This window comes from Nycticebus coucang, chromosome 14 (genome assembly GCF_027406575.1).
Source record: "Nycticebus coucang isolate mNycCou1 chromosome 14, mNycCou1.pri, whole genome shotgun sequence".
Lineage (NCBI taxonomy): Eukaryota > Metazoa > Chordata > Mammalia > Primates > Lorisidae > Nycticebus > Nycticebus coucang.
In genome coordinates this window covers 8,346,542-8,374,354 of record NC_069793.1, presented here as the reverse complement: position 1 = coordinate 8,374,354, position 27,813 = coordinate 8,346,542, and the positions used below count along the sequence as shown (strand labels likewise).

Here is a 27,813-nt window from a genome sequence, read left to right as displayed (position 1 = left end):
GGGATGTGGGAGGCTGGCATACCTGGGTCCTAAAAATGGGCGGAGGAAGTGACACTCTTCTGGTCCTTGACCCCAAATTCTGACTTCAGAGTCCTTGAAGGTCCTCCCTGCCCCCGACCTTCATTTCTGGTACCCTCTGGGGCCAAACATGGAGTGGTCAATCCCAGCTCAATTCTGTGTTATGGGTTCTGGATTTATCCCTCCAGCATGTAAACAGGACTAGCACTTATTTTGATTCTAAATGTGGATGTGTTAACTTGGATTTCTGACAGGATGTTTTATGGCCAGGCAGGGGGTAAAGAATTAGGGTTAGGGGATTCCAGATCAAGAGAGATCTGAGCTCAGGGATCTGGCCCTGTAGAGATTTCCTCCTCTGGGTTGTGAAAGTCCATATACAAAGGGTCCATGTGGAAGCAAGAGCTAGGCAGAGGACAGAGAGCAGGGAGAGGAAACCTAGCTGGTGTGGGCTGTGAGCTCTGGGACCAAGGCTATTCTGGATCATGCCTGATCTTATGTCCTGTCACAGTTCTAGATCTTCCAGAAGGCTTTTGTCATGATTTCTGATGCTGCAGGGATACAGGCAGACAGAGGGTGTGCATGTGTCATTTTAACCACAGGGGCATCACTGCATGGGTTTTTAATGTGGGATAATTATGTAGTTTAGGTGTGAGTTAGCTAACCACTGTTGATGGTTGTTTTTTTTCTAGAATGCAAGTGTGTTTGGGATCATACGGAAGATCTTGATTATTTATAATGTTTCACTGAATCAGTTAATTTTGGGATCTAGGAGGTATAGAGGAGACAGTGTTGGGTGTGGGCAGAAGGTGCCAACTATGGTCTTAAGGCATCTCCTGTCTGGCCAGAAGCTCTCTTGCCTGGGGCTTCAGGTGTGTAGTATTCCCTGAAGTGTTATGCACAATTCAGCTTACCAGCAGTTTCCTAGGGAGGTATAAATGCTTGGGCTAGACCACGTTTGGGCAATATTTTGGGCTTTGTCTTAGGCCCCTCTTATCTCTGGATCTTTTCTGGAGCCAGTCTAGATGCGTTGTCCTACACTGGGTTCCAGGTCTCCTAGCAGACCGGCCATGCCTTCCCTGCAGGAGTCTGGGGGCAGGGCAGAGGACAGTTCGCCCAGGAGAGGCTGGAGCTGTCTCCACAGCAGACTATGGAGGGACTTGGTGGAGGCCCCACCTCCTGGCGCAGCCCGGGCCCTCTGCACCCACCAGTGGCAGCCGGCCTCAGTGCTGGCTGAAGAAATGTCTCCCCAGGGTAATTACTGCCGTCCCAGTCCAAGAAACCATTCATCCTTCACCTCTTCTGCTCAAGAAGTGTCTCTCCGCTTAGTCCCCCACAGTGTAATAAATGCCCTTAGGCTTTAACAGGCCTGCCCAACATAATAAACTGGATGCAGTGTGAGCTCTGCTGGGTGATACACCTCCCTAGGTGGCTAGGGCTAGGGACTGACTGTGTGCAGCTCAGCCCTGCTCTGGGCCAGCACCTGCCTTTGGGCTGCCTGTGATGGCCTGTCTTTGTGAGCTCACTGCCATGATTCCCGGCTGCTTGTCTCCTGTCCCGAGTCTGTCTCTCCAAGCTGGGTCTTTGTGTGCAGCTGGGTGTGTTGTCACCTGTATGGGGGCGTGGGGTCTGGCTGTGCATCACTGGGGACATGTCTGTGCAGGGCCTGGATAGTGGGTACCGCCTCTGATCCCTCCTCCCTCACTGCCCAGAGGGCATCACACTTGCTTCCACCTCGGCCCTCTCTGGCACAGACAGGGCTCTGTCTCTGGTGAAAAGACCTGCTTTCCCTTAGACTTGGGAGATTTAGGGGGGAGCCTCCAGGTAGATGGGGTTTCCTTACCTGGTCTGAGAAACCAAGAAACCCAATAAAACCCTCCTCCTCTGACTGGGAGGACTTGGAGCCCAGGGTGTGAAGAGGCTGTGGCCTCTGGTCAGGTGTGTGAGAAAGGTCAGCGTCTCAGCTCGCCTGGCCCTCCCCATACCCCAATTCGGATGTTCAGCTTGAAAGCCAGAGAGGGGAGGGAGGACCCTGGGTATTATAGTTGCCATGGAAACAGCCAATTTTCCAGAATGCTGCAGGGTTGGGAGTGGATAGACTATTGCTGGCTGAGGCCTACTGGGCTCCTACCTCCAGGCCCTACCCTTCCCAGGCAGGTGACCACACAGGCTGGGGGTGGGGCTTGCTGGGTATCCTGCCCCCAGCCACCCTGAAGTTGGGACCTAACCTGAAGGTTCAAGGCTCTCCACTGTGCCTCTAGAATCTCTAGGTAAAAAGGACCCCTGTGTCTGGAGGGGATAGGGCTAAGCCCCCTTTGTCTGCTGAGGGTGGTGCCCCAATCATAGGCTGGATGAGTTGTCAGTTATTATTAGAGGTGGCTCTTTCCTACCTGCCCTGCCACCTAGGGGCCATTTCTGACTTTAGGCCCTGTACAGGTAGGTGGAAAGTGCTGATGGTGGATGCTCTGGGAGACACAAGTGGACTCATGGTTCTGCTTCCCCAGCCCCCTGCTGGCCTCATTCCAATGGCCTTCCCTTTTCTCCTCACCTCCTCCTGGGCCTGCAGACAGTACCTCTCTCCAAGGCATTCAGGAGTCTCCCTCTCGTGTGGGGGTCTAGGAGCTCCTTGGGACAGATACTCCTTACCCCTGATTGCCTGAGTCTCTGAGATAAGAGACTTCCAGGTACCTAAGGGGACCTAGCCCCATGTTGCCTCCTGGGCCACCATCTTGGCTGAGTTAGATTACTCCTTGGAAGTACAGCCAAAACCCCCAGAGCTCCCTATGCCAGCCCAGAGCTCTACCACTCTGAGAGCCGAACTTTTCTCCCATCCAGGCTCCAGGCTTTTGCCCCCATCTGCCTCTCTCCTTCTCTCCAGTTAAGTCCTCCCTGTACCCATCTTTCCCCAAGAAGTGCTTTGAGGGGAGTTGTTAGTGGCTAATTATTTAATTAAGCATTTTATGAATCTCATCTGCTCCATTTATGTTCTAAAGAATCCGAGATTATTCTCTTCCCTTTCATTCTTTGCAGGCCCCCGACTACTAGACCTCCAAGCCTTCCAGACAAGGCTTCTTTCTCACAAACTGGGTGACCAGCCCCCCTATCCCCACCCCCAGGGAGCTCAGTCAGCTGCAGGAGGGAACATGGCGACTAATGGGGTTTATTTTGGGGCTGAGATCGTTAGGGACCTCACACCGCCCCCAGGAGCCGGCTGGCGAAGAGGAGAGGGAGAAGGGGAGAGAGGGTGGGTTGGGGGAGGGCGAGGAGAGGGAGCCTTCATCTTGGGCTCCCACTCTCGCGTTTCTCTCACCTACACCCCTCTGTCCTTCTCTGTCCATCTGTCTCTCTGCCTCCTTCCTCCTCTGGCTGTCAATCCCCCCCCCACCCCATGTCTGTGTCTTCCTTTCTGGGCAAGGCTCCAGGTCCTCCCTGCTTTGAGACCCAGACAGCCCCCTGGCTGGGGATGGAAGCAGGGAGTCCTGGTCAAACCAGGTAAGGATGGTGGGGCAGATATTGGGGGGATGCCAGCTAAGCCAAGTCAGGGCTATACATAACCCTGCTCATCTTCCTGTCATCACCTGGAGGCTCCTTTGTGCCTTGGTGCCTGCTCAGCTCTGGCCCCAAAGAAGTACACACATTGAATCTGTCACCTATGCCAGCCCTGAGAGAAGTGGAGCTGGTCAGGACCAGGCTCCTGGGTCCTCCTTGCTTACAGCACTCTCGGTCTCCTTGGTCTCCTCGAAGCCTCTCTCTGGGCTCTCCCTGTGTCACTCTCTCTATTACCTCTCTGTTTTGCTGTAATTAAAGCTAGAATTCTTGATGAGGCAGCTACATCTGTCTGTGCGTGTGCACAAGCTCTCACCCTCCCGCCAACTGTTCCCTGGGATTGCAAGGCTGGTGCCTGCCATGGGTATCCCAGCCCAAGCCCCACACCTGGACCCGGGATCTCAGTGGCACTCTGGTCACAACTCCGAGGACTTACTGACCTTGCCCTCCTGATGTCATTTCTCCCTCTCCTTTTCTCTGCAGCTGGGACCACATACATCTTTGGGAAGGGGGGAGCGCTTATTACCTACACTTGGCCCCCCAATGACCGGCCCAGCACGAGGATGGACCGCCTGGCCGTGGGCTTCAGCACCCACCAGCGGAGTGCTGTGCTGGTGCGGGTGGACAGTGCCTCCGGCCTTGGAGACTATCTGCAGCTGCACATTGTAAGGACCCAGGGCCCCAGCCCTCTGACCTCCAAACTTCCCGACCCCATCTCTGCTTAGTCCCTCACTGCCATGACATCAGCACCCCGAGTCTTTCCCTCATGGGGAGTCCTCAGAACCTCTGTTTCCCCATCTCTGTTGCTTCCTGCTAAGCAGTTCTGCTTCTAGGACCCATCCCCCTCCCAGTTATTTCACCCTCCCATGGGATTTGACTATCCCCAGCTCCTGGACACTATCTGTGCCTTCTGACCTTCCCAAACATAGGGGACTTTCCAGACCATTCTCTTGCAGCCTTCAGTGATGTCCCACACTAGTGACACCTCTGGGCTGCTTTCTGTTCACCTAGGGTGGCCTATGGTGTCCTGTACCTATTCCTGCTCCCCTCCATACCTTCCTTCCCCAGGGCAGTCCACCTCCCATTCCTGCTGCTCATCCTGCCTCCAGATCCTGCCCTTGCCTCTGCTCTGCCTTTGACCTCTGCTCCCATGACCTTTGCCCTTCCAGCAGCCCTATGTCCCCACCTTGGCCTGTGATCCCACCCACCTCTGCCTTTCTCTCCCCTGCTCTGCTCCCTGCCTTGACCTTGGCTGTTTCCCAAGGCCTCCCTCTCGGCCTCCCAGCTTGGTGTCTAGTCTAACTCTAGTCTGCAGGCAGGCCTTCTTCTTTCTAGGCTTTTTCCCCTATCTCTGATCCTGCCCCACAACCTTCCCTATGCCCTCTGGCCTCAGCCTGGTCTTCAGTCCTCGGCCTCTGACCCCCATCTCCATCTACACATTCCTAGCCCTTAATAGCACCTTGTTTCCCTGCCTGCACCCACATGCTAACCATGCTGGTCAGGCTCTGTGGGCTGGAAAGGTCTGGGTTGGGTCCCCAGGCGTTAAGGAGGGCAGATCTGAAAGGGAAGAGAGGAAGCCAGGAGAGAAGGCTTGTTTGTTTGGGCTGTGACTCCTCCCCATCTTTTTGGGAATGTGACCACTGTCCCCTCTTTATGCAACAGCTTTTCGGGGTCCCTCAGTCTGCACCCCTAACACCAGGGCATGAAGGAAGGAGATGCGAGGGAGACACTATGTGGGCAGAGCAGAGCTGGGTGGAAGTGGCACCTGATGGGCCCTGAGTAGGGAAGGGGCACACAGGGAGAGTAGCAATTCGAACAGCGAGTCAGGCCTGAGGAAGAGGTCTGAAGTCCTGGGCCTGTTTGTGAGCGAACCGGACAGTGTCTACTTCGGTGAGAGACAGTGTGGCTTGGATGACAGTGTGTGGCTGGGTGATGACAGTGTCTGTCAGGAGTGATGCTGTGACTGGTGACAAACACAGAGACTGGGTCTTGTGGTCTCGGATCCTGTGTGTGGGCATAGATGCGTATTTCCCAGTGGCATGGTGTTTGCTGGTGTTTTCGGCCACTGTCTGTGTGGCAGGGTGTGACTGTGTTTCTCTGTGTCCTTCTCTGAGTGAGGGCTGCTCTTCCTCTCTCTTCACTGTCATGAGAGGCTATGATGGCTCCAGAGAAGATAGACTGGGTTTGAGTTCCAACTCTGTCATGTCCTTCCTCTGTGTCTGTGCAAGTCCGCACAGGTCTCTGAGTCTCAGTTCCCTCATCAGTGGCGTGACATGGTAAGAGTACAGAGGGAGGCTGTGGGGCTGAAACAAGATCAGGTGTGCAAAGCTCTTAGGGCCTGGCCCTGCAGGAAGCATGTGGTGTTAGCTAGTATCCTGATCAGCTCTGATCGCCTGTGTGTTTTTGTGCCAATGGGTCCAGGGGACAAGCTTCCTTGGTGCTGAGGAGAAAGGGACCAGTGTGCTGGGAGAAGGGATTTCCTTTTCCTTCCCAACAGCCACTCATAGGCCTCTCCTGGTGCCTGGTACTGCAGGGCAAAGGTGGGAGTCCTGACAGGATGGGGGTCACAAGAGAAGCTAGCTCTGAGGGGGACAGTTGGACACCAGACGGGCTGCAGTCCCTTAGGGGCAGCCCCCCCAAGCCCCCTGCTCCCCTTGTGACACATCAGCTCCCACCAGTGTCATTAGCAGCTCTCAGAGAGTGGGGAGGCGGCAGCAAAATAAGAGAAAAGCAATTTGACGTTTCTAATAAAGCGTCGCTCCACTTTGCCAAATTAATTTTGACTCCCATAATTATTTGCTGTAGGAGTGGCTGCGTTCTCCCCACTGCTGCCTAATGAGGTAATTGGGGAATTAGGAATTAATGACTTTAACAGAAGTGACAACTGACTTCACATTGGGTGAGGCTCTGGGGAGCTGCCTCTCCCCCAGAGTGCGGGGTTCTGAGCTTGGCTGCCTCCTAGGAAATCTAGGTGTCCCGCCTTCCAGCTCCCCTGGCCAGCCACCCTGCCTCCAAGGCTGCATGTGCTCCTGGACCATTGCCACTGCCCAGATGAGCCTCTTGGGGAGAAACCTCCCAGGGGCAGATGCTATTCTGAGTGATATTACTACTAATAATAGTAACGAGGTGGATCTGCTGTTCCCTTCCCGTGTGTGGGGAGCAGATGATCAGCCCGTCTCCCTGGGGATGTTGTCAGTCTGTGGGTGGCGGGTGGGTAGGGTTTGCTAATACTTTTTTTAGGCAAGTCCAGCCTCAGTTTCCCTGATTTACTGCATTTTGAGGAGAGACACTACATGTCTGTATGACTGTGAGTGTGTGTGTCTGTGTGGGTGTATGCACGTGCATGTGTGTGTGGCTTTCCCAGTTTCTAGGAGGGGGAGGACTGAATGCCACAAGTGGGAAGGGATAGGACATGAAGTCTCTAAATGAGCCACAGCTGCACACCTTTTCCCCCTACTCTCTCTGCCAAACTCTGACCCCCATGAGCCACTCCTGTTCCTACCCCTAGTGCCACCAAGCCTCTCAGCTCCATGAGATGCAGGAGGTGGCAGCTGAGTGGTTGCTCCTTCCCAGATTGGAATGGAGTGGTCTTTCAGGAAGACTGCAGGAGTGTAGCATATTTCTATGATGGGCTGGGTCCCTGTGAGTGTGAGCCAGGGAGCCTGTGTGTGTGTCCATTTTGTGTGGGAGGAGGGCTGGGTGGATTCAGGAGGCTTCATCCAGGACCGCTGCTGGGAGGTGCAGGGGCATGAAATGGGGGCTCAGGGTTAGTGCCCAGTGGACCTTTGCTGGTTTGGTTAGATGCCTTTGGTTTTGAACGTAGCTTGGCCAGTAGCCTCTCAGATCATCTCTCAGCCCCAGCTCCTTGAGCCAGGGTCTCCCCAGAGTAGTGGGCAAGGGGAGAGAGCACTGGCTTTGGAGGCAGGCCAGCTGAGGTTCAAATCTTGGGATTCCCTTGCATGATCTGTGAGAGTTTGAGATGTTCCTTAACTTCACTGAGCATCACTTTCTCTCTCAATAAAATGGGGAGCTGTGAGCTTCCTCAGGGGTTGCTGTGGGGATGAGCACATGTGCGCAGGCCATATGGGGACTGGCACATTTTAGGGCTTGAGTGAAGCTCACCCCTCCAGTACCCCCAGAAGAATTCTTCCAGGGCTGGAGTCTGGGTGTCCTCTGCAGGGTCCCCCATGAGCCTGGGCTCCAGAGATTGTTCAGGATCTTTGTTCCCTGTCTCCAGGCCCCAGTCCCTGTCCTCTACCTGTCTTCCTCATCCCTACCCTATACTCTGACACACCTGTGATCCCCTTGCCTTAATAAGCCTAGCATAGTTTGCCCTTATCTCTTCCCGAGTCCACAGTCCAGACCCTGCACTTCCACCCCCATGGCTGCAGAGGGGCCACCCCCACACTCAGAGCCTGACCTACTTTGGGCCTGAGACGCTGCCAGGAAAGGCATGCTGATGTCCTGGTGCGGGGGCTGGGGACCTATTCAGTGCACAGGGAGGGGAGGTTGGAGCTGGAGATTGGGCAGAAGATGGGGGTCAGACATTTCTCTGGCAGAGGCTGGCTTCCATGGGCTTCTCTGTTGGTCATGCTTTAGTGAGGTCTCTGCCCTTCTTGCCTGGGCTGGTCCCAACTCTGACATCCCTGTCTGGGTTCAGTGGCCCTTTATACAGAGTAGGCGCTCTCGAAATATTTGTGACTATCCACCGCAAACCAAAAGACAAGTGATAGGTGTGGCTGGCAGAAGGGGCTCCAGGCCCAGGCTCTGCACCCCACAGTGCTTGTCTCCCAATCTTTGAGCCTCAGGCCACCCCCTTGCAGAAGACACACAGGGACTGGGGCCTGGAGACAGGGGAAGGGGAGCAAACCTCTGCACCTCCTCAGGCAGTTGACACCTGGGAAAGGTGACTCATGAAGTGCCACGGAGCTGAGCGGGCAGTACCCGCAGGAGTAGCCACTAGAAGAGATGAATGGTTGCTCCCTCTAGTTGTTGAGCTCTACCTCCCTGTCCCCAGGACCAGGGCACCGTGGGGGTGATCTTTAACGTGGGCACCGACGACATTACCATCGACGAGCCCAACGCCATCGTAAGCGACGGCAAATACCACGTGGTGCGCTTCACTCGAAGCGGCGGCAACGCCACCCTGCAGGTGGACAGCTGGCCGGTCAACGAGCGGTACCCGGCAGGTAGGCGGGGCGGGCCCGCGGAGGAGGTGCGGTGGCGGAACGGATGGCGGCCTCTGATAGGAGCGCTGTCCGCACTGGGGCGGGGCTAAGCGGGGAAGATTTTAGCGTTGAGCAGGCGGGGCTACAGGAGAGGGGAGGTTGCCAGGGCGGGGCCAGAGAAGGGCGTGGCCAAGAAAAAGTTGGGATTTGAGGGGCGGGGCGTGCGCAGCCAGCATTCAGGGTGTGGGGCAGAGAGAGGAAGGCCTCAAAGCCAGGGTCCAGTTTGGGGGTGGAGGAAGAAGAGGGAGGGTAGAGGTAGGGAAAGTCTGATGCTATTGAGGAAGCGATGAGTTTAGAAATGAAGGAAAGGCAGAAATGGGAAGGCAGATGCAGAAACCTAGGAAAGAAGATCGGAAGTAACCTAAAACTATCTTGGCAAGGAAGCAGGGCTATTCCCAAGAACAGAACCAAGGAAAGAACCAAGGTCTTTAAAAAGAGCAAGTCAAGAACCCATATAAAAGATCTAGGAAGAGAAGTAGCAAGAGACCCAGAGAAAAGGAACCTCAGTGTCTTAGGGAGTAAGGGACACTGAAAGGGAAGAAGAGACAAGTGACAAGAATGAAAAATAGAATCAAGTGCATTCAGCAACCTTCATCTGTAATCTACTAGGTATCAGGGCCTGTACTAGACCCTAAGGACACAGAGGTGAACAGGACACTGCTCCTGCTTGTGGGGAGCCTCAGGAATGCAAATGGACCCAGTTGTTGAAGCTGTGGTCTCCAAGGACAAACCAAGGTCTGAGGAGCCCAGGGAAGGGATGGGGATGAGGACATGAAAGAAATGAGGAGGCAGAGACCCTGAAAGATGGTGAGGGAGGCAGAGATAGAGCCTCAGAGTGAGAGGAAACCAGAGGAGGAGTGTTGGAGAGATATGGAAATAGTACTGACACATGCAAAGATAGAGGAGCAATGAGAGAGATATATGGAGATGCCAAAATGCAGACCTAGCCGGGGAGGGAAGAGGTGAACAGAGCCTTGGGAGGGAGTGGAGGAGAGCCCCAGCACAGGAGATAAAAGAGGGAGGGAAGCAGAAACACTGCAGGGAGAACTGCAGAACCCAGAGATGCTAAGATATAGGCTGAGCGGCACTGCAGTCATACCCAGGGCACAACTGAGAAGCAGAGTGAACATCTGCGACTTCCCTTGCTCTCCTCGGCAGAGAGACAGCCAGCTGGAGGCTGAGAAGCTGCTCCATGCTGATTGCAAGGGGTGTGGGTAGAAGGGCAGTGTGCAAACCCTCATGGGCTTACCTATAATGGAGTAAAGATGCCAGTACAGGCTGTCCAGTCATGCAGGTTTGCACCCATTTCTGGGAAGCCCTCTAATAAATACAGATTATGATGCACATATAGGCTAATCCCAGACATATGGACAAGTATGGACATTCATATGGTCAGACAGACATATGAGAAGACAGCTCTGCAGAAGGATGCCAGTCTATGCCAAGGACCCTGGGCACAACAAATCCCCAAATCTAAGTCTCTCTGGCTTCCCGTTGCCCCCTGCCCCAACAGACACTGACAGTTCAGGATGTGTGGGCATGATTGCTTTGTGGACATCATCAAACTTCTGTCTCTGTCAAATGCATACATACAAGGGCAGCCTTTGTAGCCATGATAAAATCAGCCTATGCTGGACAAGGCTTGGATTGAGGGGCATGAGGCCTTCACCCTGTCAAGCCAGGACTTGGGTCTAGAGCTTCTCCCCTTAGAGCCCAGTAGGCTAGAGGCCAAGTCAAAGGAGTTGTACCTATGGCCCTCTTCTCAGGGCCTGGCAGGGATGAGGAAAGGTGCTAGGTGCCCCTTACCTGCAAAATGGAATAACTTAAGGGCCTGGTGGTTGACCATGTGCACAGTAAGGGGCAGACCCAGAGCAGGACCAAGGGGTCAGGTCAGTAACGTACATGGGCTCAGAGAACAGAGACATTCTGATTCTCAGGGAGTACAGATAGACAACCCATGGAGCCTGAGGCAGCAGGGCCCGGGTTTTAATTTGGGTCTCCTACTGACAAGCTGTATGACCTTGGAGAGTACATTTAGCCTCTCTGCATCTCAGTTTCCACCTCTGAAAGGTGGTGATGACACCTACTTCATAGCAATACAGTGAGAATTCCATGAGATAATCTAAGGAAAGTGCTAGAACAGAGGTGCTCAATAAATGGGATGTTTGCTCGAATTTTTATACTTAGCCTTCCTCCAATGAGGCAGATATACATTCTTCCTCTTAGGAGACACACACATGCACATTTGCTTTGGGTTACTTCTGCCCCAGGGTGGGGCATCCATGTGTGTGATTGAATGATTTGTTTTTAGCTTAAGCGTAAGTGTCCTGAGTCTATAAGAGGGCAGAGTCTCACTGCCTCATAAGCACCTAAAGAGGTGCCATCCATGCATATATGAACACATGGTGTACACCTTCCTGGGAGGTGTGCACAGGCAGGCCCAGGCCCAGATGTCTCTGGGCAGGTGAGTGCAGCTGTGTAGCGGGCGATGGGATGGGAAAGCCTCTTGGACGCACAAGCATGAGCTGAACAGGATCAGTATGTAAGTGGCCCAGTTCTCCAAGGAAGTGATTTCTCTTTCCACTTCTGTGGATCAGGATCACCCACGACTCACAGAGGCGCACACGGATACTCCTGGGCACACCAACACATCCCTTCCCACACAGGCACATGCATGCGCACACACTTTCTCTCACACAGTCTCCTTCCTGGTCTCCCGGGACTGGAGATTGGTGAGCAGAGAGGAACAGGTAGGTGTCCAGATGGGCAGCTGAGGATGGAGTGGGGCTGGAGTTGGGGGGAGGAGCCTGAGGGAAGAAGGCTATGGGGCTGTAAGATGAGTGAGATAACATGGGTGCAGGGCAGCAAGGAGAGGAAACCCAGCTCTGAGCAGAGAGGGGTTAAGGTGAAGGCCAAGGCAGAGGAGGGAGCAGAGGAGGGTTGGGGGTTGCCCCAGCTCCCCCACAGGGCACTGCACATGACCTCACTGGTAGTGGCTGCCAGGTAGAAAGGGAGCTGTGACCAGGGCGAGGAGGCCTGAAGCACCTTGCAGGGAGTGTGGTGATGGGGTTAAGGTGCAAGATGGTGATGGAGTCATGGTGTGCAGTGGGGACCAAGGGGAAGCTGGGAGCACAGCATGAAGGCAAAGGGAGTTGAGGTGGCTGGAAAAGTGGTTTAAATCTCACTGTTCACTGCGCGTGTGCCTGGGTGACCCCCTAAATGCTGCATAAACCCCGCTTAACCCATCCCTCCCACTTCTAAACGCCCTCTAAACGCAGTAACCAGCTGGGCCACTGATGCCTTCTACCCTCAACTTAAACCTGCTAAATGCCCCTCCCCCGCCCACCTCCACTTTGGGTTGGGGAAGGAAGGAGGCCAACCGTTTGATCATAGAGAAACCTGTTTAACCTCTGACCTTTGACCTTCCAGCTGCCTTTTCTTTTGTGTCCCTTTCCTTTTTTTTCTCTTTTGCTTTGGGTTGCTCCTGCCCCAGGGTGGGGCTGGCTCTGGACAGGAGCCCAGGGAGGGGGCCCAGGGAAAAGAGGGACCCCAGCATTTCTTTTCCTACCTTCCCCTCCTTCCAATGGATGTCGCTGCTTACTCTGAGTCTCCTGAGAAATGCCTAATTACTTTTCTAACTCCTTTGGACTTCGCCGCCTGAGAAACCTACTGTCTTTCTAAACTTTTCCAAGGAAACTTTGATAACGAGCGCCTGGCGATTGCTAGACAGAGAATCCCCTACCGGCTTGGTCGAGTAGTAGATGAGTGGCTGCTCGACAAAGGTAATTAACCAGAATTAATTAATTAATTAACTTTAAAAACACTATCTTAAAGGTGCAGAGCTCTCTCTTCCCCCTCCGTGCCTTTGCCAGCGCCCACCCCCCAGGAAGGGACGATTGTCCAGTCAGGTGCTCCCTTCCTCTTTGTAGTCAGGGGTCTGTGCATTTCAGAGTGGTAGTTTAGGGGAAGGGGTAGGGTTTTCCTAGAAAAGGGAGAGTTCTTCTCTTTCTAAACCTGAGATTGGGACGTAGGGCCACCCATAAGATCTCTGGCCGAGGAAGCACCCAGTGTATGCCAGGCTATAATTCCCCAGCTATCTGAGAGGGCAGGTGGGTATGTAAGTTCTCTCTGCCCAAGGCTCATCTCAGAGGTTTGGTAAAGGGCCACAGACCTTTGGGAAGCAGGAAGGGCTGATGTAAAGATCCAAAGGAGGGTTAGGAGGGCTTCACCAGGGTCATGTGAGGAGGAAGGAGAAGAGTGGGTGGGGGCCTCAGATCCTACTGGAAAGACCCCCAAAGGGGGTGCCTGTGGGGCTACTAAGTCTGAAACAGTCCCATCTTGGTCCACTGGCCTCTTAGAAGTGGTGGAGGTTGAGGACAGACAGGGAGGAGGTGCTGGCCCAGAGGTGCTTCTGTGCTGCTGGGCATGAAGGGGACAGGTAGGCTCCTGTGAGGCTGCATGTGGTGAGGTGCGGCTGAGAGTAGAAGAGAAGGAGAGGGCTTCTTGTCACCAAGGGAAGTTGGAGGCCAAGGCAAAGCTGTCCCATTTCTGGGGTGGGGGTGGGGGCGAGCTCTGTACCTCTAAGGCTAAACTCTAGGGGGGAAATAGAACTGTTAAACCTCCACTTAACCAGCTGATAACTGTGCTTTTAAATGTCCACTGGGGCCTTCCCCAACTAAAACTCCCAAATGTAACTTCCAGCCCCCCACACTAGTGGGGCCTAAACACGCTGATAACCAGATATGATAAATCCATAACAGGACAAAAAGTTAAAGGGACTGTAACAGACATCGCTAAAACCTACAGCCCCCAGCCACACTGGGTTGCTCTCTCCAGCGGGGTGAACTTTAACCCTTTGAGGAGTTCATGGTGGGTGGGGCCAGGGGCAGGGGCCACAGGGACTGAGTTTGTTAATGCTGTGGCTTCCTCTCCATTGCCCACCTCCCTCTCCTGGAATCAGAGAGGCCAAGGGAGCAGCCTGGGCTGAGGCTGAGACAACTTGTGATCCCAAGGTAGGGAGAACTGGACAGGCCCTTTTGGAAGGCAAGGAGCTGTGGGTTTAGGGAAGAGAAGAGCCAGGTTTTCCTTCCTTATCTTTTTAGGCTGAATTTTCTCTTTGGTGAAAATTTTGGATCAGTGGTTTCCAAAGCTTGGAAGGAGGAAGTCACTTTCTGTGTGGCCTTGGCCAAGTGCTTCCCCTTCTTGGGCCTCAGCTTCCTCCTCAGTGAGACAGGCATAGGGAGCTAAGCCCACCTCACAGTCATGTTGTGAGGATGAGATGAAATAAAGAGCAGGGAAGTGTTTGAGAATAAGGCCTGGGTATTCTTGGAAGGAATATTTTATTGTTAGTGCCTAGAATATGGTAGGTGCTCAATAAATATTTACTGGATGAATCTATTTTCTAGTTCTAAAACCTGTCCTGTGGAACAGTACATGGGAGGCTTCCCAGTGAAGAGGTTGTGGTGAAATGACTTTGGGAAGTGCTGGATCCGGTTTCTTCCTCTTGGAGATGCATACGTACAGTTGTTTAATGAAGCTTCTGAGAAGTCCTTCCGGAAAGAACCTGTTCAGTTGTGAAACTGAAACTCATTTGCTTCCCAAACTCATTTGACCACTGTGACCCTTCTCCCCATCATTTTCCTCAGAATTCTTATGTCTGGTAACAAAGTGGGATGCACAGAACCATTGCAGAGGCCTCACGGACCTCTTTGGGTCTGGTACTCCAGGGCCTCACCTAGAGCTGCCACTGCTAGTCCTTTGCCTCTGGGGCTCTAGCTCCCCCTTATGTAAGGTGGTAACATTGCCCCAGGGTGTCCTGGTCTGGGTGGGCAGTTGGGGGCGCTGCTGAGGATACACACTAGTGGCCCATCATTGGCCAGAGGCCCGGTAGATGGTTGGGTGTCACAAAGGCCTGGGTGTCCCAGAGAACCTGTGTTTCTAAAGAGGGTATGGGCTTCACAAGTTGGATTGTCCTCAGCCCAGGTTTCAGGGCCAGGGCTCACAGGCACCTAACTCTAAACCAGATCTTTAACGAGACACTAACCAGAGGCTAACAAGGGCTAAGCCAGGTCTAAATCCCCCAGCGCCAGCAGCTGAAGGTCCGGGGGAGATGGGGGCAATGTTGTAGGCCCTCTGCCCAACCCCTCTCCCTTCAAAATAAGCAGCACCAAACCAAAGTTAAATCTAAACTTAAACATAATAAATATCTTTTCTAAAAACCAAACCAAAACAACAAACTCAGAGGGTTAAACTGACCCCCAGATCCACTAAAACCAAACAGAACAGCCAAACCCCACCCAGGTGGGGGATCTAAGGTGTAATACTGCTGAGTGTGAGCGAGTTTGGAGCTGGAGCGGGTTTTGTGGCTGTCAGCGAGCGAAGCAAGGTCCCTTTAACATTTGCCATTTCTGTGATTGCACGTCTAGGTGGGAGGACGGGGCTGCGGTGCCTTCCAGGGCCTGGGCCTTGGGCAGTGGCTGGGCCTTGGCAGGTTGGGGGAAGAGAGGGGAGCCTGACTAGGGGTCCAGGGGCCTGTCTTAGGCAGGAGGCCAGCCTGGAGCAGGCTGCTGCTCCCACACAGTCACATTGTCACATGGCGCCCTCGGTCTTGCCTCCTCCTCTGTTCTCACACACACCAACTCCACCTCGGCCTGGCAGCTGCCTCCTCTGTCTCTGCCTCTTTGTCTCCACTATCTGCCGCTTCTGGGGGCTCCTTGGCTCTCTGGCTCGGGGCTGTACACTGCGTTGGGATGTTTGGGGAAGCAGAAGCAGAAGATGCGGGTCCGAATTAAGGGAAGAAGAAGTGGGGCCTTGGCCCTGGAGTAGGAGAGGAGAGGGGATGGGAAAGGTGGAGGAAGCATGCGCATGGTGGGGTGGAGGATGGGGGGCTGGGCTCCCTTTCCCCAGCCCATATGTGCCCTGAGCACCCTCCCCTTCTGGGGACCCCCACCTGGCTGAGCTAGGGGCTGTGGCTGACAAGTACTTTCCCTTTGGTTGTCTGCCCCTTCCTCATTCCACTCCCTATTTGCTGGCTTCCTCCTCTGTTCCTCTTTCCTCCCCTTTGCTTCCCTCCATTCTCCCCATTCCTTCCTGGTCACCCCTACTACCTTTCCTTCCTCTGTCTGTCACCCCCCACCCCTACCCAGGCCGCCAGTTGACCATCTTCAACAGCCAGGCTGCCATCAAGATTGGGGGCCGGGATCAGGGCCGCCCCTTCCAGGGCCAGGTGTCCGGCCTCTACTACAATGGGCTCAAGGTGCTGGCGCTGGCCGCCGAGAGCGACCCCAATGTGCGGACCGAGGGCCACCTGCGCTTGGTGGGGGAGGGGCCGTCCGTGCTGCTCAGTGCGGAGACCACGGCCACCACCCTGCTGGCCGACATGGCTACTACCATCATGGAGACCACCACCACCATGGCCACTACCACTACACGCCGGGGCCGCTCCCCCACGCTGAGGGATAGCACCACGCAGGTGAGGACCCTTTGGCTGGTGACAAGGGTGGAGGCTTTAGGTTGAGGGATAGGGCTGGTGCCCGCATAGCGATTTGGTTCCTGGGTGAAGGTCTGAGGGATTTGGGAGGATCTAGGAGGCTACTGTCCCTGCTGTTCTTGTCATGCCAATGGGCAAGGTCATCTTTCTGGAAGTGACCTCCACCCTGGTGACAAGGGAGGTTGTAGATGTGGCGGTGGTCATTCCTCCTAGAGGGACCATTCTCAGAGTTGAGGGGAAGTTTGGTATCCAGCTACACCCGGGAAGACCACCCTACCTGTGAGGGAGGACATCTGGACTGGGGGGTTGTGGTGGAAGGAATGGTTCCTCTGCCCCCCAGTGAAGGCCGTACCTAGTGCTATGTGGGCATTGAGTGGGAGATGGATGGTACCAGGATGGCTCTGGGTGGGGGTGACAGTGCTGGAGGGGTTGGGTGCAGTCATCAGTGGTGGGCGGCTCCCCCCAGAGACTGGTGCAGCCAGGAGCAGCCTCTCCTTGTTTGCTGGAGTCTCTGCAGTGGGAGAGGCCCTGGCTGCAGGTCCCTTGCCCTGTGACCCTGAGCAGGCATCACTGTGCAGTGGCCCCCAGCGTCCTGGGTGTCTGTGGGTCTGAGGGATATCAGTGCAGACAGTTCCCTGTGCTTTCCCTTACCCCAGTGCTTAGCCCTGCTCAGGTGCTTCCTGGGCCAGGTCAAGGCCAAGTGATTGGGGAGCACCTGATGGGCTGACTTGGGAAATGAAGTTCTGCTTGGGACAGGATAGGCCTGACATTCTGGTGGGCAAAGCAGGTTGAGCATGTATGACTTGCCAAGGTCGTCAGGGGCTAGGCTGAGCTTTCTGATTGCTGCCACCAGTGCCTGCTCTAATTGTTGGCCCAGGGAAGTCTTGCTGAGCCACCTATCCCCACAGTGCTTCCCTCCCATCCCCCATCTCACCACCTATGGCTGTTGGGCCTAGAGGCCTGGAGGGCCCCTTGTGCTGTCAGGGTGAGGGTGGGATCTAGGGGTGGCCATGAAGATGTGCCCCTAACTCTACCACCTGTCCATCTTTAGCTTCTCCTTTTTTTGTTTGTTTTTTGTTGAGACAGAGTCTCACTTTGTAGTCCTGGGTAGAGTGCTATGGTGTCATAGCTCACAGCAACCTCAGACTCTTGGGTTCAAGTCATCCTCTTGCCTCACCCTTCCAAGTAGCTGAGACTACAGGTGCCCACTATAACGCCCGGCTATTTTTAGAGATGGGGTCTCATTCTTGCTTAGGGTAGTCTTGAACTCTTGAGCTCAAGAAAGCCACCCTCCTCAGCTTCCCAGAGTGCTAGGTTTGAGTACAGGTGTGAGCAACGGTGCCCGGCCCTTCAGAGGGGTGGGCTCCACATGACTCCAGCCCTTTCCTCCCTGTCAGTCTGCAACACTGGGAACCTGGAACCAGGTTAGCCAGAGCCATCCAAGAGTGACAAGCCTGTACCCCCTTCCTCTCTGTCAAGGAAACTGAGGGGATATGAAGGATTTTCCCTTAGAGAACAGGGAGCCCTCGGAGAAAGGCCTGGGCTCCACCTAAGGTTGGGCACTGCCATGCCCACGGTCCTCCAGATCACAGGAAGGAAGGCCATCCAGTCTCAGGTGGACCATCCAGATAGAAGGGAGAAGTGGGGGCCTAGGGGTTATAGGTATGATGAGGAGGCATCCAAGATGGAGGCTGGTGCCTGGGGGCAAGAACACAAAAGGGAAGATGTCCTATGGCTCCACCTTGCCCATGGGTGAGGGCTGCAGTGTCTGAAGCTGAGGGGCCGAAGAGGAGGTGAAATATGACCCTTTTGACCCTTCTGTCCTTGGCTTTCAGCCTGGCCCTCTCCCCCCCACCTGCATTCGCCTTCTCCCATCCTGCCTGGACTTTTGCTTTCCCTCCTCAGGTCCCTTCCCTAATACCCCCCAAGCACCCTGCTCCCCCTTCACTCACTCATCTTGGGGATTCTTTTTCTTTGCAATCAGAAGGAGAGAAAATGCTGACAAAGTCGACTCCTGTTGTCATGGCAACCATAGCCCTAATTATTGTGTGCAGCCCGCATCTCTTGGGCTCTAGGAAAGGGGGTGGGAAAGAGATGAGGGGTGATGGGGTGGTGAAGCTGGGGCCAGGAAACCCCTCCAGGTCTGTTCCTGCTCTGCCCGGCTGGCCTGGCCTCCCCACACCCCTGCTTCAGGGCACCCTCTTACTCCTGCTCTGCAGACTGAGGTCTAGAGTCCAATCTCCTCACTTCTCAGAAGTAAAAAGCACAACATGTGTTGTTTCATTGATCCTCAGAAGCTAGGGAAGCTTGCAGGGCTGGCAGAAATGGAGGCCCAAGGTCACCCAGTAAGTGAGGGGAGAGCTGGGACTTGGACCAGGGTTGTCTGTTTCAGCCCAGGGCCCTGTCTCCTGGGCTGTCACAGTACCTCAAGAGATGGCTATGGGATCTGCTGACCTTTCTGGAACCCTTTCTTTCCCTACCTTTCTTCTCGCCCCCCAGAACACAGATGACCTCCTGGTGGCCTCGGCTGAGTGTCCGAGTGATGATGAAGACCTAGAGGAGTGTGAGCCCAGTACTGGTGAGTGCCTTTCCCCCCTCCCCTGCCCCGGGGCCCTCTGCGATGCTGCTAGGAGGGGCGACTATCCCTGCCACTTGGCCCAAACCCCCAGAGCCTGCTGCCAGGCCCTAGCTGTCCCTGATCAGTTTCCTTTCTGATGGCCTCAGGTCCCTCAAATGCCCTCTGGCAAGATTCCTTTTTGTCCACCACCCCTCAGAGGTAGTGAGGTCCTTAGCCTGGGGTCCTGGGTTGAGAGCCAAGGGGTGCTGGGAAGGAAAGAGGGAGACTTCCTTAGAAAGAGGAGTAACTGCAGCTCTCATGAGTCCTTGAGATGGGGAGTGTGTGGGCAGTGTGGGCTTAGGAACTACAACTCCCATCAGCTCTGGGGTCTAGAACTGCAACTCCCCCCTGCCCTGAAGCTGGGCACTCTCTTGGTCACCAGAGAGGAGGTGTCTGCTGGATCCTGGGCCCTTCTCATCCTTAGTCCCAGGAAGGTGTCCAGTGTAGTGGTCTGAAGAGTTCCCAGGGATGGACCCTGCCAAGACCTCCAGGCTCTGTGCCTGGCAGTGTGCCCCCTTGGCCAGACATGTGGCCTGCTGGGGAGATGGGGGCCTGAGGTCTGGCCCAGGCTCTAGTGGGGGCCTGCTGGAGGAGGAGGGCATAGCAGGCCCCCAGCCCTCTACTTGATGCTTCTAGTTGGCAAAGTAGGGGTACTTTGAGTGCTGCCTGAGAAGTGTTGAGTGTGGAGAGGTGCAGGGGGGTCCCAGGGTTGCTCATCCTAGCATGTTTGGGGTGGTCAAGAGCAGCTAGGAAGGATGGGGTGCTTGAGGCTGGTGGCTAAACTGAGAAAATGACTGGATGTGGCCAGATTTCCCAGTGGGGGAGCACAGGCCTTGGTGGCAGCCAGAGGAGTTGTGGGATGCAGGGCCACCCACAGGTCTCGCTTGGGCTCCCAGAAACTTCTCTCTGCCTTGTGATAAGTGGTGGCTGGGCTGTTGGTAGCAAAAAGCTGGAGGTTGAGGTGGTGCCTGCAGGGTTGGGGGAGGGCATATGGTGAGGAGGGGAGGCAGTGTGGCCTGGGTGCATCCCGCAAATCTGGCCTGAGGGACCTCCCAACTCCAGAAGAGGCATTCAAGTGCAGGTGAGCCATGACCCTAGAAGGAGTGTGGGCAGAGAAAGAAGGGAGCAGGACCTAAGCATGGACCAGGGGCCTTGGGGCAGAGGCTTAAGTTCAAGGACAAAGGGCAGAGGGATTTCCAGGACACATGCCCTCCACTCCCGGAGGCCCCTCTGCTGAGGCTGTTCCTCTGTCTTACTGGGTGATCTTGGCTCAGGGATGTGCACTCCAAACCTCCCTACATTGCTCTGAGAGGTTCTGGGCATCTGGCAGCTTCATCAACACACCACAACCCCCAGGCCTGCTTCACCCCTCTGAGCTCTAGGCACTTACCAGGGTCTCCTGTGGCTGACACAGTTCTGCTAGCCCTGGCCTGGCAGAAGTGGCTGTGATGGATGGCCCCCTGAGAATCCTTCACTGGGGCTTTTTGGACAAGGTCTGTGTGGGTCATGAGAAAAGGGTGCTGTGTGGCCCTATCACATGTGTTTGCACACGTGTGCCTAGGTTCACATGCTCTGGGACAGGAACTCTTGTGTAACAGGAGTCTCTTCTTTCCTGGACCCTGCAAAGGGGCATCTGGAGCCAGATGGTCACCACACAGGGACATCCAGTGCACATCAGACCCTACCAGAGCCATACTCTATCCACTAGGTTCCAACCTCCCTCCCAGCCATGGCTCACAGTCTCCTCAGGGGCTTGGGTGTGATGCCCAGTATGTGCACTGGTGGTCCGAGCTCTTATAGACTGCATCAGGCAGGGGATGAGGAAGAGCTAGAGCCTGAAGGGCAGCTGCCCTCAGTTAGGGATCTGTGATGTCACTGACCATTGGGCCATTTTATTTGGAAAAGGGCCAAGTATGTGAGAGGTGGATGGAGGGTGGAGAACTAGAAGCTGGGGAATGGGGGTGAGATAAGGAGGGGAGAGGGATCTGCTTAGTCCCCAGCTTTAAAAATGAGGCTAGCAGGGAGAGCAGAGTGCACACTGGAGCCCCCAGAGGAAACCACCAGAATCCACAGGCTCTTTCCCAGGCCTGTGCCACATGTTTACATGTCCACACTCACATCACTCATTATTCTGATGGTAGGCCAGGCAAAGACCAAGCTGCCTCTAGGGTCCCTCAGGCCATGCTCCAAAAGGATCTTCAGCCAGAGCTTCTTCTGGGCCCCCATGTGCTGGGCCCCCATGTGCTAGGGCTTTTCTCTAGCAGAGGGTCAGGCCCTTGGCTCCCAGGTCAGTGTTAGAGGTGTGGACAGCCTGGCTGGAGGCAGTGGCTCCCAGGGCCTAAGCCCACCATGTTTGGACCCCTCCTTCCTTCCAGATCAATCCTCGTCCCTGGGTCCAGGTATGGGGCCTGAGATCATCCCTGCTGACCTTCCTACCTCTCCATAACTGGGATTCTCCACCAATCCCAGGCCCCATATCTTTCCCCACCTGCTTGGTCAGACCATCCTCTACACAGTTATTTTACCTGATGTTGGCAACCCAGCCAAAGAAGAGCATTGTTTAAGTTCTATGGAATGGGAGTGACTAGGGGCAGGCACCATACAGTGGTAATGTGACCCAACACCCCTTGTTTTTTGATCTGGCCTGACCCACGCACTGTGTTCTGGGCCTGGCCCCTGTGGAGGTGTGACTTTGAACACCCTGAGACATTGGGCTCAGACCCGCAGAGACACCATCTGCATGCACACACATGAGCTCTGACCAGAGGCACACACATCCATCTCTGCACACACATTTATGGACCTGCTGGCAAGTGCACAGGGGCCCACTTCCATGTGCACACATATGTTCAATCCTAGAAGAGCACACACCATTCATGCTCCGACCAACAGCACACACATACTTAGACTCCAGGAGTCATGTGTGTGTACACACCCTGAAGTCCATACACACAGATGCAGAAGCACAAACTCATGTACACATGCACAGTCTCACAAGGGCACACTACTCAGAGACACCGAGTCTTAGATGTGTGTACTTAGAGCTCCAAAAATGCCCACTGAGGAGCTTAGATTCACAACTGTGTGCCTGCTCATGCACACTGCTCAGCACCCAGAGCTTTACACTTAGAAGTGTGCTCAGTCACACAGAGAAGTGCACACACTCAGACATTACATGGCACTTCATGCACTACGTGTATACGCATGCTCAGCCCACTGAGGCACTCACATACACACGTCTATTGACGTGAGTGCCGAATGTTCAGAACACACACATGCTCAGACACAGACATACTTGCATGCTGCAGACATGTGGGATGCAAGGGTGGGTGTTCAAACCCGAGTGTGTGCACATGTGTGCTCAGACCCAGTGAGACACATACCTTGTGACATGTCTCTGGGCTCACAGAATACACATCCATGCTCAGCTGATAGGCACACGTGTACATATCCACCTGAAAAAGTACACTCACACCAGTGCTTGGGCCACAGAGTCCCACACTTGTATTCAGATTTATAGACACATTTTAGAACCGTAGAGACCTGTGTGCACTTCCAGGTCAGGTGTGTACACAATGTGTCCTGCAAACATGTATTCACAGAAGGGCACATCCATCCCAGACTCATGGAGGTGCACATGTGTCCCAGTTCTACCCAAGTGTACTCACAAGATGTACACGTTCATATGTAGAGGGATGTGCTCATGCACCAACATGTGTATTCAGTGCCACAGTGGCACCAGGCCACGTGTACACTGAGGTGTGTATACACACTAAGACTCACAAGGCTCTGGCATATATGTTCTCAGAGGTAGGTGTGTGTGCTTGCTCTAAGGCCACGCACATGCACAGTTTGTTCAGCCTCACAGACCTGCACCTCCCCACACTGTGTCCGTGAGAGGCCCATGAGCTCACATCTGCTGAGGCTCGTGATTTCATATACGCTCGTGCTCAGACACATACAAGTGCCTGGACCCCTGCAGGCAGGCATGTGTGTACTTAATCCCACTGTGCTGTATACACAAGTGCCTGGGAAACACACATTTTGGTTCAGACTCACAGAAGAATACATATGTACATATCGACCTACGGGAGAGCACGTGCATGTGCTCAGACACCCACACATGCATGTGCAGGCACGCTCTCAGGCCTACACTGGCTCACACAGGTGCTCCTGGTATGGGTGCACTTCTGTACCTAGAGATACTCACGCAGCAGCACAGAGAAGAGTACGCACATATCTTCAGACCCGTGGAGCATGCACACATGTTCACACTCAGTACAAGTCATGCCTGTATGTTCACACTTATCTGAGTACACACAGCTAGCTGTTCACATCCATAAGGGCACACATGTACACGTATGTATACTCAGATTCACCCAGGCCCATGTATGCTCAGACCTGCAGAAGTGTATGTGGGCTTAGCTCCACAGTCACAGACGCGTTTGCTCAGACCCACAGAGGAACAGGTGCAGATTCCCAGTGGGTGTCACACTAGCTACTGTAACAGACAAATGCCACCATATTCGTGGTTTAACACAGAAATGCATTTCTCATTTACCCAAGTTACACACAAGGGTTCCTAATTGGTGGGCAGCAATGACTTGGGGCCTGGTCCCCTTCCCTTTTGTGGCTGCACCATCTTCAAAAGGTGACTTTCCAACTTGTGGTGGAAGGAGACTCAGTCTGGATTCATGAAGGGAGGTTTTTATGGGCCAGGCCTGGGAGAGGTGCCAATTGCTTCTGCCCACATTCTGTCATCCAGAGCTCAGTCTTAGGGCCCAATCTAGCTTCCAGGGAGGCCAGGAAGTATGGCCTTGCTGTGTCCCCAGGAGGAAGCAGAAACAGATTTAGGGACCAGTTAGTGAATTATTTGTCATTCTGGCCTTCAGGTCATCACAGTAGACAACCCAAAGTCCCACCATTTATGGGACTCATCTCAAAGCTGAGGATGTCTGGGAGGTGGCAGCTACTCTATCTCACACAGACCTGGCTCCTCTGTGCTGGGGACCTGTGTGTATGCAGACTAATGAACTACAAAGATGGTTTATATCACTGCCCCCACAGCCCCCACACATCCAGAATGCAAGGGTGAGGCAGAGACAAGATGGCTGGGCGCCTGTAGCTCAGTGGTTAGGGTGCTGGCCTCATGCTTTGGGGCTGGTGGTTTTGAACCAGGCCCAGGCCTGCTAAAAAAAAAAAAATAGCCGGGCATTGTGTCAGGTGCTGGTAGTCACAGCTACTAGGGAGGCTGAGGCAAGAGAATTGCTTGAGCCCAAAAGTTTGAGGTTGCCTTGAGCTATGATGCCACCGCATTCTACCGAGGGCCAAAAACAACAACAACAAAAAAAAAAAAAAAGAAGGGAAAGATGAAAACACCAGAGGCTACCAGCAATGAGGAGCCCTCTGCTCTCTGGGAGACCCTATCCTAGCTGGGACCCCTGGCTCTGCCCTCTGGGGAGTTCTCCCCAGTGCTCCTCCTCCATGGCCATGTCTGAAGTGGGCTTGGGGAATTGTGTCCCTTAGGGGTGCATAGCCTTGCAGCCCATCCCTGCTAGTGCATATTCAGGGCCTGAAGCCCAGAGTTGGTTCCTAGACACAATTCTCAAGCTCTGTTTATTTCCTTGTCCTTCCCATGCCTCTTTGTCTTAGTATAGTGGTGACAGTCTCCAAACAATAGGTGGGGAGGCAACACCCTAAGCCTCATAGAAGGAGGCTGATGAGAAGCTGTACTGGGCCTCTGAGCTGTTTTTAGTTTTCCTTCCTTTAGAGTTTGTAAGCACTGGCTCTTGTGACTCTCACAGGACCCATTCCCTATTCCCTTCCTTTCTGCCTGCAAACCAGCCAGTTCTTGCCTGAGTTTGTCTCCTTGTACGATACTGACAAAAGTAGAAAGTAAAAATGGGCATAGTCACTGAGCCCTGCCCTAGCCCTTCACCCTCATGTCCCCTTGGGTTCACCACAAGCAGTGGTGTGTACCAGTTTGCCACTGTTGACCTGGGTCTGCATCTTCCCAGCCTCCATTGGTTCCCTGGATTGTCATGTGAGTGCTACAGGTTTTTGTTACCGTGACACCCATTTCTGGTGCCAGGCCTATATTAGTCAAAGTAACTTTTGTTTCTGTAACAGATAAGCCTCAAATCTAAGTGCTTAATTCAAGAGAACTTTCCCACTCAGGTGTGCTCTACCTGGGTGCTCCTGGTCAACAGGTGGCTGTGCTGCCAGGGATGCTTCAGGAGCCCACACTCCTTATGTCTGTGGTGCCTCTGATGTCAGCATGTGGTTTCCAAGGTCACTGCAAGAGAAGGAGCATGGAAGAAGGCACACCGGAGGCTGTTGGTATGGCAGTGCCCACTGCTCAGTTACATGGCCACACCTAGTTGCAGGGGATGCTGGCAAATGTAGTCTAGCTGCCCAGAAGAAGGAGAAAATGAGTTTGGTGAAGGACATGTTCACAGAGGAGCACCGTATGTGCCAAGACCCACAGTGGTGCAGTCACATGTTCTCAGGGACATATTCTTGCATCGCGTGTGCATGCTGAGCTCAGACCAAGCTCAGGGACTGGCAGACCATGCTAGAGCCACAGGTCTGACATACACACACACTCTCAGTACTCAGAGCCATCAAGGTTCACGTTCACACTCACATATGTGCTTAGGGACATATGCCCAGGTGTGCAGAAACACAGGCCCTTAGAGTGTGCGTACATGTGTGTGCATGTGCATGTGCATGCACCCCACACTCTGCCTCACTTTCTCTGACCTTGAAACTACACTGGCCACTGCCCTGTTGTGTTGGGGTTTAAGGGTGGAGAGGGACACATCTTTGAGGCCACACTCGGTGGCACAAGTGGTTCTCCGCTTGGACAGGTGAGTAGGGGCTGAAATCTGGCCAGTGCTCTGTTTCTCAGCCATATGTGCTGGCTGGGTCCCAGGACAGGGCTGTTGTCCACTGGGAGGAGAGAAAGCTTTTTGCCAGTTTTGCACAGAGGTGCTGTGTGTCAAGGAATGCACCTGCAGGGTTGTGTCTACGTCGAGCTGCCTTTTCTCAAATCCACATGAAATGTGCCGTCAGGTAGTGGCTGTCTTGCTCCTCTAGCACCGGTGGGTAGCGCCTAAGCCAACTAACTGCTTAGTCTTGGACTCTCTCAGCCTCAGTTCTATACTCAGGGGTGGGAATACGTTGCTTAGGGGGGATGGGGTTCTTGGATAGATTACCATTTAGGGGCCTTGTGTGCTCTAAAAGCAGAAAGGGCCCATACTGTTGGGCCAGCAGTCCCTGGAGGAAGGAGAATGGGGAGGAAGAAGTGTTCAGGAATGACTGGTCTCCTTGGTCAGGATGGAATGCTCTAGCGAGCAGAACTAACATGCATGGAAATTCCATTTTTCTCAGGATACAGAGAAGTGTAGGGTGGGTGGCGTCTGATAAGTATATACCTGTGAGTATTTTCCAAATGCTACAGCTACCTGGAGGGGGGAGGGGCAGGAGGCTGTGAGCTGACATCTGAGTTTTTCCCTTACCTGGGGACCAAGGTGCTGGGCTGTCTTTTGGTGAGTCTGAGGGCTCAGGTGGGGATGGGAGGACCCACTACTCCTCCATAGGATAGAGGTCCCACAGGAGCTAGGCCTTGTCCTCACTCTGGGCCTGTAGTATGGTATTCTGCTTTTGTAGATGACAAAATTGAGGCCCAGAGAGCAGAACAAACTTGCTCACAGTCACACAGGAACCCAATGACAGCAGGTGTTCACCCTCTCAGATTAGCATCTAAGCCAAGAGTCAAGCGTTCCCACAGCTTCCTGGAGGCAAGGATGGGGGTGAGATTCAGGCTTTACTAGGTGCCTCAAGAGACCAGGCCTTTCCCTGGCCTCTGAGAGCCACAGCAGGAACAGGGCAGTCCATTCCTTGCTTGACACCAACACCTGCTGACCTTGGGAAGTCCGGCCCACCTGGGCCTAAGCATCCCCATCCATAACGAGCAGGAGTAGGATGTCCATTCTTTGCTCTGGGCTCAGTTTTTCATTGTGGCTGAGCCTTTAGAGGACCAGGGCCTGAGGCTTCAAAATCTGGGATGTAGGTGAGCCCAGCCTAGGAGATTGGAGCCTGGTAGGATGAGCACCCTGGGGCAAGGCTCTGAAATCTTGGCTGTGAGCTGCCTGGTGTGGCCAAGGATGAATCTGTGAGATTGCTGGAGCTTGATCTGAAGGGTCAGCATAGGTATTTGAACTTGGTGCCCAGGCAGAAGGCTGTGGGGTGGTTGGTGGGGGGCAGGAGAAAAGCTCCAAGATGCTAAGGTTGAATGTGGCTGGCCTCGTTGCAGGGTGTGTGTGTGTGTGTGTGTGTGTGTGTGCGTGCGATGGGACAGGTGCGATCTGACAGTGGAGGCCAAGATATGCTTATCACCCAGGGGGCTGGGGGCTTGTGGGCATGATCTGTGAAGAAGAGAGACAATTTGCGGAGACCAAGGAGAGAGGTTCCCAGGTGTGGGCAGAGCTTAGGCTGTGCTGGAGGGAGAGCCAGAGAGGAAACTTTCAGATCTACTAGGCCCAGAGAAGCCCCTACAAGAGGAGGGAGGCTTTCCACCAGCCACCTAGAGCCAGCTCCAGCTCTCTTCTACCCCAGGCCAGTGGGTTGCACTACTTTGATTTGAGAGGCCAAGGAGGCTGATAGGAGTTGTAGTTATTGACCTAGTGACTGATGGGAGTTGTGGTTCACACCCCTCCAAGAGCTAATGGGAGTTGTAATTTTCACCCTTGGGGGCTGATGGGAATTGCAGTTTCTGCCTTGGGGACTCCAGTTATCAGACCCAGGGAGAGGATATCTACTTTCCCCTTCACAAGACCCTCTCCACTAGTTCCCCTGGGCCCTATTTTAGCAAGTTCATCCCTCCCAGATGGCTGTGTATGTATTTTCTTTTCTTT

At 54.0% G+C, this 27,813-nt stretch overlaps 1 protein-coding gene across 23 annotated transcripts in view; it reads left to right on the top strand.

Annotated features, from left to right (window-relative positions):
- NRXN2 (neurexin 2) overlaps window positions 1–27,813 on the top strand; it is a 110,354-nt gene that overhangs the window by 79,391 nt on the left and 3,150 nt on the right. For 17 of the 23 annotated variants that reach the window (XM_053560951.1, XM_053560942.1, XM_053560939.1 and 14 more), the window contains 5 exons: window positions 4,045–4,226; window positions 8,579–8,750; window positions 12,482–12,571; window positions 15,935–16,260; window positions 18,778–18,856. In XM_053560951.1, coding sequence (XP_053416926.1) covers window positions 4,045–4,226; window positions 8,579–8,750; window positions 12,482–12,571; window positions 15,935–16,260; window positions 18,778–18,856 — 849 coding nt within the window. The remainder of the gene's footprint in view (window positions 1–4,044; window positions 4,227–8,578; window positions 8,751–12,481; window positions 12,572–15,934; window positions 16,261–18,777; window positions 18,857–27,813) is intronic. The other 6 variants (XM_053560938.1, XM_053560946.1, XM_053560945.1 and 3 more) reach the window with 1 other exon arrangement.